This window comes from Rhea pennata, chromosome 26 (assembly GCF_028389875.1).
Source record: "Rhea pennata isolate bPtePen1 chromosome 26, bPtePen1.pri, whole genome shotgun sequence".
NCBI classification, from domain to species: domain Eukaryota; kingdom Metazoa; phylum Chordata; class Aves; order Rheiformes; family Rheidae; genus Rhea; species Rhea pennata.
Window position 1 is genome coordinate 681,247 of NC_084688.1, and position 19,325 is coordinate 700,571.

General features: G+C 49.4%; 3 protein-coding genes across 5 annotated transcripts; 2 read left to right on the forward strand and 1 right to left on the reverse strand.

The window, feature by feature from the left end:
• Positions 1-196: 196 nt before the first annotated feature.
• On the forward strand, positions 197-13,621 carry RAB5C (RAB5C, member RAS oncogene family). 3 transcript variants are annotated; one of them, XM_062595766.1, is made up of 6 exons: positions 197-278; positions 9,666-9,911; positions 10,995-11,146; positions 11,478-11,600; positions 12,378-12,471; positions 12,896-13,621. In XM_062595766.1, exons 2-6 carry the CDS (start codon positions 9,746-9,748, stop codon positions 13,009-13,011), a joined length of 651 nt encoding a protein of 216 aa, XP_062451750.1. In that variant the 5' UTR covers positions 197-278; positions 9,666-9,745; the 3' UTR covers positions 13,012-13,621. The 3 variants fall into 3 exon arrangements, with proteins under 3 accessions (XP_062451750.1, XP_062451752.1, XP_062451751.1); XM_062595767.1 differs by lacking the exon at positions 197-278 and adding an exon at positions 567-699; XM_062595768.1 differs by lacking the exon at positions 12,378-12,471.
• A 2,593-nt stretch (positions 13,622-16,214) lies between these two features.
• On the reverse strand, positions 16,215-17,027 carry LOC134151356 (heat shock protein beta-11-like). The gene has a single exon (XM_062595823.1). The coding sequence runs from the start codon at positions 16,947-16,949 to the stop codon at positions 16,368-16,370; it is 582 nt and encodes a 193-aa protein (XP_062451807.1). The 5' UTR covers positions 16,950-17,027; the 3' UTR covers positions 16,215-16,367.
• A 903-nt stretch (positions 17,028-17,930) lies between these two features.
• LOC134151355 (heat shock protein beta-11-like) lies at positions 17,931-18,710 on the forward strand. The gene has a single exon (XM_062595822.1). The coding sequence runs from the start codon at positions 18,004-18,006 to the stop codon at positions 18,589-18,591; it is 588 nt and encodes a 195-aa protein (XP_062451806.1). The 5' UTR covers positions 17,931-18,003; the 3' UTR covers positions 18,592-18,710.
• The last annotated feature ends 615 nt before the right edge of the window (positions 18,711-19,325 follow it).

The following is a 19,325-nucleotide window of genomic DNA, read 5'->3' on the forward strand; positions in this document are numbered from 1 at the left end:
CGAGCCGGCCGCGGACTACAGCTCCCATCGCCCCACGCGGCGGACGCGCCGTGACGTCACGCAGCCCCGCTCCCGGCGCTCACGTGAGGCGAGGCGTCATGGGACGGGGAGGAGCGGCAGCGGGGAGGGGCGTCTTTGATTGGCAGGCGCCGCTGCCAGTGGTCTGCCGGCGGGGAGCGGAAGGGGTGGGCGAATGCGGAAGCGGAAGGGGTGAAAGGCGGAAGTGAAGGCCGGAGCCTCAGCTGCCGCGGGGGGCGAGCGGCGGTGGTGCCGGCGCGGTGAGTGGGGCCGAGGCGGGGGCGACGGGCGGCGGCTGCCGCCGCGGCGCGGCGCGCGGGACACGCCCGGCCCCGCTCGGGCCCCGCTCGGCCGCGCCGCCCCCCGGGGTGGGCCGCTCCGGGGCGGGGCCCGGCCCGGCCTGCGGGACCGGGGGCGGCCAGGGCCCGGCGGCCGTCGCGTCGCGTCCCGTCCGGGCGCCGCTCGGACAGGGCGGCCCGGCGGGGAGCGGCGCTCGGGGCCGAGCCGGGGCTCCAGCGCGGCCGCCGCCCGGCCGCGCTGCCGCTCGTGGCGGCTCCGCGCCGCAGGAATAACGCGCTCCGGCTTGCCGGTGCGAGCCCCGGGGAGCTGTAAGGAGGGGGGCACCGGCGCAGGGACCCCGCCCAGCGGGAGCGCGGTGGGAGCAGCCTGCTGCTGCGGCAGGTCAGTCCAGGTTCGCCCCCGCGCAAGGCAGGGGAGCGAGCTTCAGTGCCGCGCAGGGGACTGGCCTGGTGGGCACAGAGGGCAGAGCTGGTGCTGGTAGTGCTTGGCAGTCAGATAAGGGAGCTCTGCCATCCCCCGCAATCAGCTTGTCGAAGCTAACAGCCTATAATCTGATGAGAATGTAAGATTGGCTTCATGCAATCTCTGATCTGACACTCTTGGTCCTGTTTTTTTCTTACAAGTAAGACTTGTACTTGCTTTGTAGCAAGTACAAGTGCTTGCTGTTAGTGTTCTGAGTGTCTGCATGAGAACTGTTCATCAATCCCTTTGTCTCTTTTTGTAGTGCTGCATTTTAGAGATCATTCCATGAAACTTAAATGGAATTTGAGGAAAGTGTGACACTTGCAGGGGTAGAAGTGATATATTTTAGGTAGTCAACTGCTGAAGTAGGTGTGGAAACTCTAGAAAAAATACGGAAGTCTAGCTGGGCTCTTAAGTAGAGAATTGTTTAAATGAAGCATGTGATGAACTGCTGAAAACAGGTTCTAGTGGAATTAAGGCATCTCTGGATTCCTGCTGATGAAAATTACTGCCCCTGTGCCTTCAAAGTGACGTATGTGAACTGAAGTACGTGGTGCTGCTGGCTCTTGCATGAGAAACAGCTGGCAGGAGAAATGTTTAGTAGCTTAATGGGAAGAAAAACCCCAATGTTCAGATGCAAGGCCGTCTTCAGCTCTGCTGTGCAGCGAACGCTGTGTTTAGCCTGAGCATAGTCAGCATGTGATCCTGCATAGACTGCCATACAGTTTAGAAATAAGAGTGAGCTAACAGGTTTGTGATGCCAAAACCCACAAAGGTTGCTTGAGCCATGTTCCTGATAATGCTCAAGGTGCTCCTAAAACTGACTGGGGGCTGGGAGCTGTGAAAACATGGTTGCTGCTCAGTTAACTAACTTGACTTTACACTGTAAACTTGTGCTTGTGAGCTCAAGTACAGTGTTGACTGGTCTTGCTTCTGTACATGGCGTAACTTGTTGCTTCTGCACATGGCTGTTTACAGCTCTGACCTTGATAGTTCATAAATGCATAGGCAAACTGAAGGGAAGAGTACACCGAAGTACTATTTTAAGCTTATGTGGAACAACACACATCTTCTATTCTTAGTTTTTTGTGGTGGGTCTACAAATATTTGAGCTGCCCTGTTTATAGCATGATGTCAAGTATAGTTTGCAGTAAGTTAGGACTCCTGAGCCTACTCTAAAGGCAGGACTACAAAGCCTCATTGAGACTAGAAAATTACTAGAGCTATAAAAGAAAAGGTTAGCCTGATATATGGATACGAGCTTAGTAAAATCAAACATTTGTCTAGTTCTACTATGAGTTATGTTGAGTTTGGATCACTTTGCTCTACTAGTGAAACAAATAATGGAGTGGGTTCATGTCTGAAACAACTGTCTAGTTACAAATTCATACTTAGTGATTTAGTTTGCCAAATATGACAATGGAGAGAAGTGGGGAGGAAGTGGAATTGTCTTGGCAAAACTGCTCTGCCTCAGAAGGGGGATCAGTTCTCAGCTTTTTGCAAGCCCTGCTACTCATATCAACTTTTGTAATTGTAATTTTCTAGACTGTTGCATGTTTAGGTTATAGGTAGTCATGACAGCTCCCTAAAAAGGGAGGGGAAAGAATGCCATGTACTTTCAGACACAGGAAACGAAATGGGAACACTTCTAATGAAGTGGGTGTAGCCTGAAGTCTTTTGGTCAGCATACTTAAGAGAGGGTAGAATGCAGAAATAGCAGAGTCAGCTGTTTTATTCCCTCAGGGTATGAAGTTTGAAGTAGTCTTGTGCAAGTTCTGTTTAGTCTTTGGAATAAAGCTATGAAAACATTCCAAGTGGTAGTCAGGAAAAAAAGCCTTCCTGGCAATGCCAGTACCAGGGAAGAATAAAGCTACATCCTAAAAGGAACATTCTTTCTTCCTCTGAAGCACAGGAACAAACTCCTGGAATAGTTCTGCATGAACAGATAAGAAAACACTGTTTTTCATGTTTGCTTTTATTCAGTGGCACTCCAAATAAGGAACTGCTAGAGGCAATAGATCTTTGTGCAGTCTGGAAAAGATATTATGAAGGTCACTGACTCTTGCAGTGAAGATGGTAGTTTTCTGCTTTGTACTGCTGATGATCTTGTTGTCCTGTTCACAAAACAGTGGATGTCATCTAAAGGTGTAAGTTCCTGGGCTCCTGGTTAAAAATAGGCTATCTATCAAGAGTTTGGTAAACAGTGGACAATACCAGAAACAGGAGATATAAAAGCTCTTCCTACAAGATTAAAAATTTGACTCCTCTGTTCAATTTCTAGTTGTTCTGGGCTACTCATGAGTAACTTCCTCAAACTAGCCATATCTCAATTCCTGTGAAACAGGACTAAGCTCTTGGCATTGTCAAGAATAACTAAAAGGAGGTAAGATCTCCAAGAGGAGTTAATGTGGGGACGGGCTCTTTTGATATCTGGAATAGGTAGCTTTTCTCCATACAGCTAGTAAGAAGCTTATATGAAATAAGTGATGTAAAACAGTTCCACTGAACTCAATGCTGTGTTTTGTACCTTAATACTTGGTAGGAAGTTGCCACCTCTCACTCTTATGCTCCCCTTTCACAGCACATTTTGCAAGTGTGTTGTCCCTCTAGCTCCCATAAGTGCTTGACTAAAGCAATACTGAAAGCTTGCATTTATGGATCTTCTATCACCATGATCATGTATGAGTTCACTAGCTGTGATGTAAACAGAGCTGCTGGGTTAAGTGGCACTGGTTGGGATGTGGGTTCTAATATTATCCCTGTCACTTTCCTGAAGTACAAGAAACAGGCAGAAACACAATACTTCAGCCTGCTCTAATTGCATGTTTCTCCGTTCACCCTATGGTGATCTAGTAGGGCACTAGCTGCAGTTTTGAAAGCAATTAGTCATGCTCTTCTGCAGAATTAATATCTCCACTGGATTAGGAATGGAAGTTCCTTGTAATGCCAGTGTTACCAAAATGATGGTAACTTTTTTGTTGCTGATGCTTATTCAGCTGTCTCTACATATGAAAACTTGTAGCTGCAAGGCAGCATCAGTAAGCATAGCATCTTGTCACTTTATGAGACATTGTCTAGAACTTGTGGTGACTGCTTAAATGTAGGAAGTCTCCTTGATGAAGGGTGTGTATGTGTGGTGAGGGGTTGAGCTGGCTAGAAGACGACTGAGAGAATGTAGGTATATGTGTGAGCGCTCCATAGCTATATTATACTTGTGCTATAGGAAGTGTCTGTGTGATAGTGCTGTAAGCTCGGTAAGGGAAGGATTAAGGATTAGTATTTTTCTGTTGTTGCGCTAGGCTGGTGATCTGATTAAAACTTACAACTAAGAAAGTGTTTGAGATAGAATTCTCCAGTGAGTTTAAGCTGGATGAGTTTGCTCACATTTCTTTTTGTCCCTTCAGTGTTTAATATATTTTGCACAGGGAACTGTTGATGTGTATATGTGGCTCAGTTGTCTGAGAGTTGCAAAAAATCTGATCAGGATCTGAGGTGCTGACTGGTTGCTGTTTGTGGATAGAGGTTAGGAAAGTGACTTGGATGAAGAATAAGGACAGCTCATCTTAGAAATCCTTATAATAAGAGGGAAATAAAAGGCTAGAGTGTGAGTCTCACTGACTACTTCAGTTTTAGGTGCGCAGTCAGTTTGATGGCTTCCTTAGACCAAAATACTGTGCTGCTTGACTCAGTCATGCAGGCTGTGATACTTGCCTTCTCCTCTGAAGAGGGCTGAGTCAGATCAACTTTTTATAGGATACAAGGGAGATCTTGGCTTCATAGTTCCCTAATAGTTAGCTCTGACTTGCCTAGTTAAAGCAGATGTCATTTAGCAACCCAGATCCAGTGTTGAAACTGGGCAGTAGCTTTCCATATGTAACAATGGTCAATTTTGGGCAATCTTCTTGAAGTACAGTACTGACTGCTCAGGTCAGATGTTCTGTTTAACTACTTGTATTCAATACTAAGTAGTATCCTTTCATAGATCCTGCTACTATTGCCCTGATTTCACTTACAGTAGTCTACTAGCAATTTTGGAAGTATTCCTGTGAATATCTGGGCTTATTTAGGTCTGTGAATCTACATTTTCTGTTCTTTGTAGAGGGAAGTGCATGTTGTGTATAGAAAAATATTAAAATGATCAAATTCTGTGGGTTTGAGGAACTCAGATATACACTTACTTGCATGTTTTGTGGTTCATGTCATCTACAAGGGCTGGGTTTATTACTACTTTCTCTGTGCTGTGCTGACTTCAGAAACGTCTTACTGTAGTAGTGTTTGCTCTTTATCTGAGGAGTAATGTGTTGGAAAATCAGGTAAAGTACTAAACACTATGCTAATCTAGGCCAGTGGTGTCTGTGTTAGTTATGGTAGCTTCTAAACTTGCTGCTGGTCTTGCTTGTGAATTTGGCTCTTAAAGCTGATTCTTCAGTGGCTGGGAACAAGGTAGTGCAGGCTGCCTGCTAACAGCGTGGCTAGCTTCCCATTCACTGGGTGAAGCAAAACCACTCAACTTCAGGGCGCACTTTGCCAAGGAATTCATGTAACACTGTCAGCTATTTAACAAGATAAATATTTCACTGGGCTTTTGTCTTGAGTATTTTGACTCTAAGCCAGCAAATCCCTTATGAAATGTGATTTCTTGCATAGCTGAAAACAGAAGTATACCTCTTGAGTAACTAGATCCTTCAGAAGCTGCCAGCTTTGAGTAGTCCTCACTATTGAGGAAAAAATATCGGATTTGAGTCTATAATGACATCTTAAAACAGTAGCTTGCCTGTGGTAGGGAGTTTTGTGAAGCAGTTGGTCTCATATGAAAGTTAGCATGGGAATCTGATAGCAATTGCTCTGTGGAAATCAGACTACTTGTACTGGGGCTGATTAATTCGACTCCTACATGCTAATCTCAAGTATCCTAACAGCTTTGGAAAACTGCCTTGCTTTTGTATAGACTGAGAATGCTGCAATGCTTACATGCCTTCTTCATTGGGGTACTCAGATTCTTGGATTTAATGATCATGAAAGTTTAGAAGCTGCTACAACAAATCTTGGCAGACAGGTAAAGTGTTGAGCAGCCTAAATCACAGGAATGATAGGCCTAGAACTTTATGTTGCTGAACAGCAACAGGTATTGAAATCTATCCTTACTTAATCTCAATGTAAACAGGTACAAGACTGTTTCAAAAGTTCACAATTTTTTATACTCTTGCTCTTGTATATGATTTACAGCTCTTGCATGTGCTTCAGTAAGCAAGGAAGCTCACAGGGCAGGCAAAAAACAGCACATACCTTCTAATTGATCTTGTGACAGCACAAACAGGTTACAAGCTAGTAGGAAAGCTAACGTATTAATCTTGATTACCTGATTACTTCATCTTACCTCCCTTCTGTCATGGTCTTCACTTGCTTCTTGAATTAATACTGACAAGCTGCAATGTCAGCTTATTTCTGATTTGTCTGCACAGCATTACTGTAGTTAGTCTAATGTGACCACTCAGTGGTTTGAGTGTCATTGTCACTGTTTTGCGTGGAGAGTCAAAGGGCTGACTCTACTGGAAGAGTAAATGAACAGTCTGAGTATTAGCAATATATATATTCATTCAAATGTGAAGCCTTTGCTGTTACTCCTGCAAGTATTCATGGACTGGTGTGGACAGATCCTGTCTTTGCTTAGTTTAATTGACTATTACTACTTGTTAAGCAGAATGGAGTTCTGTTTTAAATATTTGCATGGGATTGCTGCTGATGCAGTGTTTTCATGAACTGCAGTTTTTTTTCTGATAACAATGTAGAAATCGTCAAAGATGTTGGCATTAGCAAAAAATGCTGCATTGATCATCCTGCAATGGGGAGCTCTTACTGTCTACAGCTTTAGTAGTAGCCTTGCACTTCAATTACTTAAAATCTTCATGTGGACATAAGCAGAAGTGCTAAACTGTTCAAGCTGGTTGCAATACTTGTTCTTAGCCTGAGACCTTCAGTGAGATGACTGCAGGTAAGGTCACTTGAACTGTGTAAACGCTACCCAAACATCTTAATGATTTGGCAGGTTTTCAAATGGGCATGAAGCCGTGCAGTCCTGCAATCAAGCTTCAGACCATCTTTAGATGGCTACTAGATTCTCCATAATTAAGTGGTTGCAGGCTCTAATTACTTGACTGTTTGCTCTGGTCAGTAGCTCTCTGACAAATTGAGCATACAGACATACTTGCTCAGCTTTGAATTCGTGTAGCACAACCAGATGGCAAAATGAACTGAGGCCTGAAATATAGGTCACAAAGACTTGAGGGTGTCAACAGGCTGATTTCCTTGTTTTGCTCTGGGAATCACCCCTATCATATTTCGGGAGGTCATAACTCAGTTGAGGCATGATTCATCTGACATTTAATGTGCAGCATGCTAGTCTGAAACAGCAGCATAGAGCTTGCATATTGCTGATAGACTGCCCAGGTGAGTGAATACAAGGTTAAACAAGCAAAAGCTGTTACCTTGAAACCTTGGGTTGGAGGAGAAATTCTAGAAGGTAGAAGCTTTCCCAGGCTGGTACAGGTGTAGAACTTGATGTGCATCTTGGACCAAGCTGCTCCTGGCCAGAACTACAAAACACTGCTTCCTTACTGACTAGCAAAGCAAGTTGCTAACTTGCTTCCTGTCAAGCTTTCTCATTCTGTCAAACCAGCATTTCTTCTTTCCAGGAAGAGGAGGTGGGGTCCTGACATTGTTACTGGCTTTTGCAAGAGCTCAACCGTGTACTATTTGGTACCGGCTCGTGTAGTGTTCTCCAGCAGCTAACATCTCAGCTGCACTTGGGGCTTTCCAGTAGCTGTGGGTTAGTGTTTTCACCAGCTGTTAAGGCTGCAGCAGGAATAGCTTCAGTGTTTCAGAGGTGCTGTTGGCTAGCCTGGTTCTTCAGGAGCTATGTTCTTCTCTATTCCTAATGAACTGCCATATGCTTAATGACCCCATTGGGTGTGGTAACCCTTTTATAGCAGAGCATAATAGTGCTTCTCAGACAAATGTAATAATAAACAACAACAGTTTACAAAAGCAAATGCATTAATGGTCTATCACAGCATCTTGTACAGATGGACTTAAAAAGTACTTGGAATAAGCTGTAACTTCACTTTACAGCTTAAGACTTTTCTTAAGATGTAGGTAGATTTGTCACACTGTCTAGCTTTCTAGTCATTCAGTAAACATTGAGTGACAAATTAGATAGCCTAGAGAGGGCAGGACTGTATTAGGCAGTATTGCTGATAATGGAGTGTGCTCAGTCATAGCTGTGATTAGTCCCATTTTAACTGTTCTCTGGTAAATATCTTTAAGGCAGGTATAAGTCTTGTTTAGAGGACATGTTGCCCCAGCTCGGATGTTAAGACCCAGTTCAACTTGCTTTAACCTTCCTATTCGTAGGAATATGGCACGTGGTGAGGTGAATGCTGAACAAGATGGCTATATCCCAACTCTGCTTTATAACAGGCTTAAAGTATTGTCTTTCTCATCAGCTTTTTCAACATTTCAGACCAGTATTTCCTTCCAGAAGAGTATCTTTCTGGGCATGCTCAAAACTCAGTGCAAGGAGAAAATAGCTTTTGTGGGCTTTTTGCAGTTTTTCTGAAGAAGTTTGGCTTAGGAGAGTTAAAGGAAAGTGGTGATACAGAGTGGAAGTGATCAGTTGTGGCATTTTATCATTAACAGGAAGTAGCTGTGATGAAGACAAAACATGCCTAAATCCTTCCAGCTCTGCACTGAGAAAATATTCCTCAACTGTATGCAGATAACTCAGAGTAAGAGAGCTAACTGATTAGGGAAACACTGAAGTCTTGCTTGTAGTTAAGCTATGGATGTAAAACAGCTTGTTTTACTCCTGTTGTGATAACCTTGTGTTTCTGCGCAGCTCTGAAGATTCACTGCGGTTGGGCTAGGTGTTTTAGGAGTGCTGGGGAGGTGAGCTGGCAGTTCTGATTGCTGGTGATGCTTCCTGTTTGCTCTGTTCAGTGTACCTGGGTTTGAAACTCATTCCTTGTTGTGAAGAAGCAAGCCAGTAACCTGACAGTCTGGGATGACATGCAATAAGTACAAATGAGGCAGCTTGGATGGGATGTAGGGGACAGCATCTCATGCATGCTGCTTTCTACATGAGGTAAAGCCCGTTCAGGCCTGTTTGGTGCAGTTTGGTTTGCGGCGGTAATGGAATGGTTTCTTTCCAGTCTGAATATGCAGTAAATCTGATAGGGAAATTACTTAGGATTTTTTTCTCTAACATACTTCTTGCACAGTTTGTCATTTTAAGGACTTCTTTAAGATGCAAAGCTTGATGACTTGGTTTAAGGACCTTTAAACCAGCAGACTGAATATGGAAACACTTTCTGAATGATGTGGAGAACTGTCATATGGTACTGCTTCTCATAAATGCCTTACAAGGTACTTAAGGCCTCATGAGCATCTGTGTTGCACTAATAATATGAAGTTGTTATCTGGTGAATCTAGGAGAAGAATGACTTGAAGTCAAAGATCAACTTCTGTAGCCTCCATGGCCTGAGTAATTGCTCTTTAATAGATGAAGTTCTAAACATGGTGTTAGCTGTTTTTCACTTGCCTCTTCCCAGTGAGGTGTCTGCAATATTTGCATGTAGTAGAAGTGCTAGAGGGCCCTTAGTGGGGAGGAAAGCTTGTACTATTAATATCCTTCTGAGCATGGTCAGACAACTTAAGAGGTTACTGAAGGAGTTGCGGAGTAGCACAAATCAATTAATGCTGCCATGCTTGCAACTAATGGCATAGTGGGAAAGAACTAGCACCCACCTGTGCCCATGGTGGTATCTGATCAAAATGACTGACTCATGCTGATCCATGAGCATGTCACTAACTGTGACCTCCTTTTTCAGTTGGAACCTGCCTTTAGGTGAATCTGAGTTCAGAGCCTGCAGCATCCTTACGTTCTTGGCACTCCTGCATTTCACCCACAATGGCAGGTCGAGGTGGAGCTGCTCGACCGAATGGACCAGCTGCTGGAAACAAAATTTGCCAGTTTAAGCTTGTTCTCTTGGGTGAGTCAGCAGTGGGGAAGTCCAGCCTTGTTCTGCGCTTTGTGAAGGGACAGTTCCATGAGTACCAGGAGAGCACAATTGGAGGTGAGTGTCTATTCCAAATGCCTAAGTGTGAAAGATGCAGGCCTCAGTAATGCTGTCCAGGGATGTTGGAGGTTATTAGTGCTATTTCAATCTGGGCTGAAAAAGTCTAGCTACAAATAGTCAAACAGCTGATGCTTTAATTCTTTGTTTACAACTTGTCTGTTTTAGTGTGAAAATCTGTGTGCTAGAGGATAGTGCTATGGCAACCATAAATACTCTGCCTCTAAGACTCTCTTACTTAGTCCTTGAATTTATACTTCCAGTTAGAACATAGGTCTTCAACTCAATTTATATCCCTTAATTGTGCTTTCAGACCAGGACCTGAGATTTAAGGGTTGTTAGCCTGATACTGGTAGCAACACTGCTAATGACTTAAAGTTAAAAAGACAGGACCTGAAAGAGGTGTAAAAGTAGTTTACAATCAAAGGTCTGTCAGCATCCTCATCTCCTGACAGTAGTAAGAGGTGAGTGCTGAGAAGAGGCTTGGTTTATCCCTATAGTAACCCATGTAGGAATTAAATATAGCTGTAGGTGTAGCTTATGGGCAAGTAGGGTTCAATGCTGTTTTGCAGAGGATCATGTGGATGCACTGCTGTCCTACTTCATTCTGTATCTAGGGCTGGTTATGTTCATTGTAGATGTAATACACAATATTATGTATTTATGGGAACAAGAAAATAACCAGTTACTAAATCGGAGTGTAATGTAACTAGACTGATTTCAGCACTTTGAGATAAGTCCTCAAAGCTAGTCCTGGAGATGTTGCACCTTTATTCCATAATCTTTAAATGGTAGTTACTGGGGAGGAAAGTGGCTCCGTAGCAGCACTGCCTATGTGGTGATCTCTGCTGGGCTGCCAGGAGCCATCTTGGTGGCAATTTGGTGCTTAGTAACTACAGGAATCCTATGTGCAAGTAGCTTGATACAGCAGAGCTATAACTTTCACAGCAACTGGCACTGCCTTGGCCTCTGTCTGGGTTTCTGTTATCTTCTAAAGCAAAAGCAGAACTGCTCCAAGCTGCTGGCTCTGCCTGCAGGGGCTCTCCAGCTGGAGGTAAGGCAAATGCACACCTTCTCTTTCAGCTGCTTTCCTAACGCAGACAGTCTGTCTGGATGACACGACAGTGAAGTTTGAAATATGGGATACAGCAGGACAAGAGCGGTATCACAGCCTGGCACCAATGTATTACAGAGGTGCCCAGGCAGCCATTGTGGTCTACGACATCACTAACACAGTGAGTACTGCACTAGGGCTGTAAGCGGTTGTTGGGAAGGAGGCGTTTGCACACGTAGCTGACACTTCTGAATTCTCTGGGAGAGTCTCTGGGTTTGGTGTCCCTGCAGATGCCAGCAGATCATGCCACCTGCAGGTACTGAGTTTCTTGAAGACTGCTAATGGCCTCTTCCTCAGCTCTGACCAAGGCTGTCTAAGCTGATAAAGGATCCTGCTGCAAAGTGCTGTAGAGGCAAAACACTTCTTCCAGGAAAGACTTGTTCTAATCATATCTTCACTGTGGATTAACAAGAGGCTGCCCTTCCTGACTGCTGCCTCCTGTTTGTTTCCAGGACACATTTGTACGAGCCAAGAACTGGGTGAAAGAGTTGCAGAGGCAAGCTAGCCCCAATATTGTAATTGCACTAGCAGGCAACAAGGCAGATCTTGCTACCAAGAGAGCTGTGGACTTTCAGGTAAGCTGGAATCCAGATCAAATGCTGCCCAAATAAGTGAGGAAAGCAGGTTTTTTTTTTTTTTTTTTTTTACTGAAGTGGGGAGAGATGATGGCCATGTTAGAAATGCTTTGAGGAAAAGCATGATGGTCAAGATTCGTGAGGACCCTAGAAGGAGACTCAGAAGGAATTGTAGCCTGCCTCTCCTTTTGCAGTCCCTGTAGCTGCTGTTGATAACAAATCTTTACATGATGTATGTGGAGGAAAAGGCCTTTAGAGCACAAGCTTCCTCTTTCAGCCTTTGTTGCTGTCTTACTCATATGGTCTACCCTCAGCAAGGTATGAAATGGTATCCTTACAAGATACCTGAAGATTCTCAGCTTGAGCTCTAGTTTTTACAGCTCTTAAGTTGCTTAAGGCAGACATTTAAGGAGACGCTCTTATCTTAGACCTCTGCGCAGATTTGTTTGTAGGGGATTCAGTGTGTATTGCACTCCTAGCTAACCAAAGTACAAGGTGTTACACTTGAGAAATACCCTGTGTCTGTTTGGGTCAAGTGACTTGCAAACAGTCAGTGCTGTTATACCCCAGCTGCATGGCTAGTGTTCCAGCTTCCAGTGTTCAGTAGTGCTTATCTTCCAGCTGTCATGGCTGAGCAGAGTTCAGGGAGTTGGGGTGGGAATTTGGCCTATGGTGGGGCAAACAGTTTCTTTACTATTTTTGTCTGCCAACAAGTGAAGCATGTGAAGTCTGCTTGGCCCTCCTGTTGGCAGAATGCTGTTACCACTCTGTTTCTAGGATGCACAAACATATGCAGATGACAACAGCTTGCTGTTCATGGAGACATCAGCAAAGACAGCAATGAATGTGAATGAAATCTTCATGGCAATAGGTAACAGCTTGTGTGAAGAACAATGTCTGGAGTAGCTCTGAGCACCAGCAGTGCATCCCACTGAAAACTAGGGGAATTCACATGTCAGCTGGGTTCTAGAGGCTCTTACTGGAGTAGATGAGCAAATTGCTATACTGTTGTGAACAGTTACCCACACAGTCACTGACCTCCTGGAGCTTTTGCCCTGTGAACCCATTCTCTCTCTTCCTTTATCTGGGATGAGTAAGGAAGGAGTGGAATTCATGACAGCCAAAGCTAGAGTATGTTTCTTTACTGTACTTCTGCTGCTAGCAGCATCTGATCTTGAAACCCCTTAATAGATGAGGGCTTGTACCAAAGCGTGGCTGAGCCCAGCTTGATCTGGCAGCAATAAGGAAAAGTAGGTTTCTCTTAGAAGGCCAACTAATGTGTTGTTTCTTTCTAGCCAAGAAACTGCCAAAAAATGAACCCCAGAATGCTCCTGGTGGTCCAGGTAGGAATCGGGTTGTTGACCTTCAAGAAAGCAGTCAGCCTAGTAGGAGCCAGTGCTGCAGCAATTGAGCAACTGTTCCCACCTGACCGAAGCCCTTTCGAATGACGTGACTGGAATCCACTCTAACCAATCGCACTTACAGTAGAGCAGCTGCTGCCAGTGGCTGCTGTGATTTCTCCATCCCTTTCTGATCATAGGCTGGAGGGAGCTCTTCCACCTGCACCTTTCTGTACAAATACTAATTCAATCCTAAGTCTTAAGTCACTTTTTTAATATATGAACTTCTGCTCTTCCCTCTTCCTGGTGGTGGTGGATGCATGACCTGGTGTCTGCCTAGCCAACTCATCCCTTCCTGTGGGTGAGGGCCAGCAGCACCCAGGTCCCACAGTACTGTAGTTCACTATTGGAAACAAAGGGATATTGAGATTAGACAGAACCTTGTTTAAAATTATCCACATGTAAAAGCTAAGGCTAATACCAGTACAACATGCCTAGGAAAACCACTAAACTGTAGCATTATAGTGACAAGCTCTGGCTTTTTAGCCACTTATTGACCAAATCAATTATGAGTATTTTGGGGTGGGGCAGAGGGAAGCAAAACTGGTTTCTTCTGTATTTTGTATTGTATGTTTCTTCATGTAACCAATCAGTATCTTGTCAATATAGTACATACAACTAGCTGCCTATTGTCTTTATTTGTGTTGGACTCTAGCATGCCAACTTTTTCTATCTCCAGTTCTGTTGTAATGCACTAATCCTGTTGCAACTTTTGCAAAGATCTTGTATAGAAAATTGTCCTTTTTTTGATGGTTGTGATGCCACTAATATTGTTAACCCTACTCTAGTGCAAATACACATGGTTTACTGATGTACAGAGGTGGGGTGGGGGAACCTTGTCTCTGGAAACAATACATATTACAAAAGCCTGTAATTCCACAAAGTATGAAGGGAGGTATTAAAATGGTTTCTGTTGTCAGACTTAACTGATGTTGGCTGCTGCCTAGTGCCTAATGCAATGTCTTATGCATACTGGTATTTAAGAGGAACTGTCAACCTAGTCTTCATCACAGACTTCAGTTTTGTGTGATTAAAAATTTTTTATAAACCTACTGTGATCAACAATGTTCATGTTTCTTAAAATGAGCTGAACCCAAAATGAGACTGGATCAGAACCAAATGTGCTGGAGGATGATACAGGCTAGTTGTCATGTGGTATGCCCAGTACCCAGCTCCTCTGTAGCTTTCCCTAGAGCAGTTTTGTGCAAGGGACACTTGGCCTTCTTTCCCCCCCAGGCAGAGAAACATGGGCATGTGGCTTTCCCACTCAGTGTCTGGGCTATGCCAATTTCTCCTGCAGCAAACTGGTTGTTAGGGGGTAAGAGAAGTATGCTCAGCTCCTGAGCAGAGCTGCAGAGTGCTATTGACAGCTATAGGAGATTCAGTATGTTTGTGGTACTCTGGCAGCAGCCTACAAGGAAGTCTAAGGTGAAGGGGTGGGAACTGTTCATAGCCTGGTATTGTTAGGAAAACTGTCCCCAGCTGAAATGGGGAGACGGAGAGCAGTACGCGAAGGGACTCGGCTTATTTGACAACTGCACAATAACCTGCTCAAATATTAATGTCCCTGGAGAATGATGGCCTTGAAAGGCATTTCTACACTGCTGCATGAACGTCAAGATCTCTAGATCCATGGGGGACTACAGTCAATGTGGAAAATGAAGCAACCACTTACAGCTTTACTACTACCAAATGCACTGCTTGACCAGCTGGGCAGGTGCCATATGTGCTTCAAGACGTGCGAGGACTTCTATGCCCTGGTACTTGAACCTGCAGTCTCTCCTTAGGGGTGTGCTTGTTGCTGTCAACTTCATTTTCATATAGCAGAAGTTCTGCCAGAGGCACAGCTGCAGTCAACCCTGGGTCATCTCTGGGTTGGACTTGTCCTTGGTTTGTGGTGGGGGGTGAGGGGGGGGGCTGTGAGAGCTCTGTTGGGTAGCTGCAAATAAAATCTTTGTGAAATGCCATGTCTGGTGAGCTTCCTCCTGCGTCTGAGGTGTTGATGCCTTTTGCCTCATGCTGGACTTTCTTAAAATCTTGTTTGCTGGACTGCAGCCCCTTAATTATGGATGCAAGAAGAGTCTCAAGCAAAGCTGTGGCTGTGTTCCTGTTGTTTTGCTGGGGCACAGGCTGCCTGTGGTGTTTGGGTTCCAGCCACCTTGAACAGTCATCTCCCCTGGCATCTTGGTGCAGCTTGCTTCTGTCCCCCTGCAGCAGAGCCTGACTGATCATCTGCTAGAGGAGTTTTGTACATCTGCGGAGCATCTGAGGTGCAACTGAGTGAGAGCAGGACCTGTTTGGGAAGGGATGCCACAATCCCCACTTGGAAAAATCACAAGACTAAACAACGTGCTGTTGCCATCTGCTGGCTTGCAATGGTGTTCCTATTTGACAGAGCTAAATTCCTGACTCCTTGGGTAACTTTGGGTCTCCGTCTCTGTAAAGGAATTTGTAATGCCGTGAGGGATGCCTGGATACGTTGTCAAGCTGCAGTAGACTCTGTATTGGGGCTGGTTGAGTGCAGTTACTTGTTGCTGCGGTGCAGAGGTGCTCTGCAGGGCCTCCTCGCTGCCCAGGCATGGGCTCTCTGAGCTTGACGCAGCTTTGGTATAAACAGTTGGGCCTGCCCTGCATAGCTGCTGCCTGCCTGGGCCTGTCCTGCTGCACTGTCAGGTGACAGGCATGAGCCTCATAAGGTAGGTGGTGCCTTGTTCTGGTGGGATCTCGGGTGGCTGTAGCAGCTTCCTTCCAAGCTGCTTGTGGATAAGCACAACCTATGGCTAACCAGGGCCCCCAGCTCAGTGGCCTTCCCATTCACTGGCACCCACCGGGGTGTGAGGGGCTGAATCTGTAAGGAGCTCACTGGTGCAGATGCTGCTCGCAGCACGGGGAAGGAAAGACAGCTGCAGGACTGGCAGTCTGCCTGCCCCGTGGCAGAGATGCCTCTGCTCGGGCACAGCTGGCTGCCCCTTCCAGCTCTGGGAGCATCCTATCTAACCCCACCCCACATGCCCCCAGCACATCTGTGCTCACAGATTCCCTCCCTGCTCTGGATCTGCCTCTTGGTCCCATCTTACACTGCCCTGAGGCATCAGGAGCCTAGAGAGGCTCTTCCCTTTCTCCAGGCATCTGGGCCCTCTGGTAGAGGGGCTGAGACCTGCCCCCAGCTCTGTCCCCCTCCCCAGTCAATCATAGGCAGGAGAGCACAAGCAGGTTCTATTCAAAAGCATTTTTATTGCATACAAAAAGAAGCATGTTCCAGTATAGTGATAGAAACAAAGGCAAGGCTGACTGCTCGTCTGGGCTAAAACCTAAGACTTGCTGCCATCTCTTCTGGTCCTGGCGTGGGGCATTGGTTCCCTTCCCGTTACGCCTTGGCTCCTCCGGTTGCTCCGTCCTCCGCGGCTGCTCCGGGCTGCGGGGCTGCAGGGCTGACCTCAATGGGCACGTTCCTCTCCGGGGCGGCCGGCAGCGCCCGCCGCGGCGCCTCGATGCGCAGCTGCCCCCCGGACAGGGAGCAGCTCAGCGCCTCGGCGTCCACGTCCTTGGGCACGTCCCACTCCCGCTTCAGCACCTCGTACTTGTAGGAGAAGGAGCCATTCTCATCCGTGTTCTGCGTCTCCTTCTGCCCCACCAGCATCACCTTCCTGCCCACCACCTTCACCGACAGCTGCTCAGGGGCGAAGTCCTTGACGTCCTGGCACACGGAGAAGCCGTCGCTGGAGGCCGGGGCCACGGCTGTGCTGGGGGCCGGGGCGCGGTCCGCGGCGAAGCTTCCTTGGCTGCTCAGGAGCTGCTCGAAGCCGCTCATGAATTCCCGAGCCCGCTCCATCTCCTGCTGCAGTTCAGTGAAGATTGCTTCTGGATTCGGCCAGAGGGTCTTCATTGTGCCCAGACGGGTAGCCAGGGAGCTGGAGGCAAAAGGCACAAGATGCATTCGGCAAAGCATCTCTGCTTCTTCGGTATCTGCTGCTGGCTCTGAGGCTGTGTCCTCTCCAGTGAGCTGGGAGCTTTCTGCCTCGGCACGGAGAGCCTGCGGTTTTTATACCCTTTCCTGTGGAGGTGTGGCCTCGTCCCGCACGCTCACGTCACCCCGGAGAGAAGGGAAGAGCTCATTCCTGCTTCTTCCAGCTCATTCTTGTTACTCATCTCCCAGGAGAGGCACCTTTCACAACGGTGTCCAACATACCTTAACCGTTAGTCTCGCAGCTCTGCTCTCCTGGCTTATAATTAGCAGCATTACCTCAGCCTCCAAACGGGATGCCTGAGCCACCCTCACCAAAAATCTGCGTCCTTTCCCAGGCAGAGAGTGAGGCTGGGCTCTTCCCGCCTCCGCCTGGCGCCTTCCCCGCTCCCCGCCTGCGCCCACTCCTCTGCCACGGGGCGGGCTGGGAACCCCCACGCTCCCTCTGCGTGCAGCCCACCCTCAGCCCGCCGGGTCTGCGCCCGCGCGGCCCTGCTGGCCCCGGGGAAGCCCCCCGAGACCCTCCCCGCACAGGCGCCCAGACGCTGTGTTTAGGGGCGGGTAAATGCTGGCAGGCGTCCCAAGAGGCAACGTGCGAGGGTACCACAGCCTGCAGCTGGGGAGAAGCCCAGAAAGTGCTAGACGCTTCTGGCAGTCGGTGGCTTTAGGGGGCGGGTGCCGTTCTGTGCTCGCTGCAGCAACGTGCCCGGCGGCCAAGGGCCGTGCCCAGGTCCCCTCCCCTGCCCGGCTCCCCCGCACGCTGCTGCATCACGGTGGCGCTGCAGAAACCCGAGCCATGACTTCAGCTCCCTATTTGTAGCGGGTGACTGGTTGCCAGTAGCCGGTACAGCTATTTCAGCTGGTGGATAATCAGCTTCTCAAAAATAGGCGATGGCCCCGGGGAGGCCGCGCGGGGAGAGAGCGTTCTGGAAGCGGCACGCCCCCCCGGGCCGCGGCGTTTAAAGGCGGCCGCTCGCCGGCGGCCGCCCAGCACCGCTCCCGGCCCCGCGCCGAGCCCCGCGCCGCCCCAGCAGCAGAGATGCTGTGCCGCCTGCACTTCATGCCGCCCGCCCCCGGCACGCTCTTCCCGTGGCTGGGCCCCGTGCGCACCCTGTGGCCGCAGCCCGGCGCCCTCTTCGCCGAGCTGGAGCGGGAGCTGCGGCAGGAGATGGAGCGGGCTCGGGAGTTCATGAGCAGCTTCGAGCAGCTCCTCGGCAGCGGCAGCGCCGGGCGCCTCAGCATCGCCGCGGACCGCGCCCCGGCCCCCAGCGCGGCCCCGGCCCCGGCCGCCGGCGACGGCTTCTCCGTGTGCCAGGACGTCAAGGACTTCGCGCCCGAGCAGCTGTCGGTGAAGGTGGTGGGCAGGAAGGTGGTGCTGGTGGGGCAGAAGGAGACGCAGAGCGCGGACGAGAAGGGCTCCTTCTCCTACAAGTACGAGGTGCTGAAGCGGGAGTGGGACGTGCCCCAGGACGTGGACGCCGAGGCGCTGAGCTGCTCCCTGTCCGGGGGGCAGCTGCGCATCGAGGCGCCGCGGCGGGCGCTGCCGGCCGCCCCCGAGCGGAACGTGCCCATCCAGCTGGGGCCGGCGGCGGCCGACGAGGAGGCGGCCGAGCGCGCCAAGGCCTGAGCGGGCGCCGCGCCGCGCCGCACCGCGCCGCGCGGGCCGGGCTGCGCCTGGCCGCCGCCGCCGCGCCTGGAGCTTCGTTTTGATACGGGACGAACCAATAAACCTTTCCCCGACTTGGAGGCCGCCGCTGCCTTCGGGGGGGCCCGGGGCGGCCGCGGGGGGGGGCAGGGCCGGGCCGGGGGGGGGGGGCAGGGCCCGGGGCTCGGCGCGGGCCGGGGCGGGGGGGGGGGGGGGGGCGCGACCCCCCGCGGCCCTTCTGGCACCTTCCGGGCGCCGCGCGAGGCGTCCCGTCAGCGGCGTGGGCGGGGCCTCCCTCTGTGGGCGGGGCAGGGGGGGCGGGGCCGTGACCATACATGGCCACGAGGAGGCGGGCACAGCGCAGAGGTGGTGCGGGGGGGGGATGGGTGTAGCACATGCAATCCATATATGGCGAGAGTAGGCGGGATCTTGGCCTTATAGGGAAAGGGGAGGCGGGCCGGGAAGATGGCGGGGGGGGGGGGGGGGGGGCGCTGGGCGCGGTGCCCCCCGCGGGGCCGGGCCGTCATGGCCGCCCCCCGCCGCGGCGCCCCCACGGGGGTGGCGGAGCCCCGCGGGCGCCGTCCCGGCGGCGGAGCCCCGGCCCCCTCCCGCGGCCCCGGCTCCCCGCGGGGCGGGCTGCGCCCGGGCGCGGAGGGCGGCGGCGGCGGCCCCAGAGGCGGCTCCGCCCCGCCCCGCCCCGCCGCCCGGCGGACTAC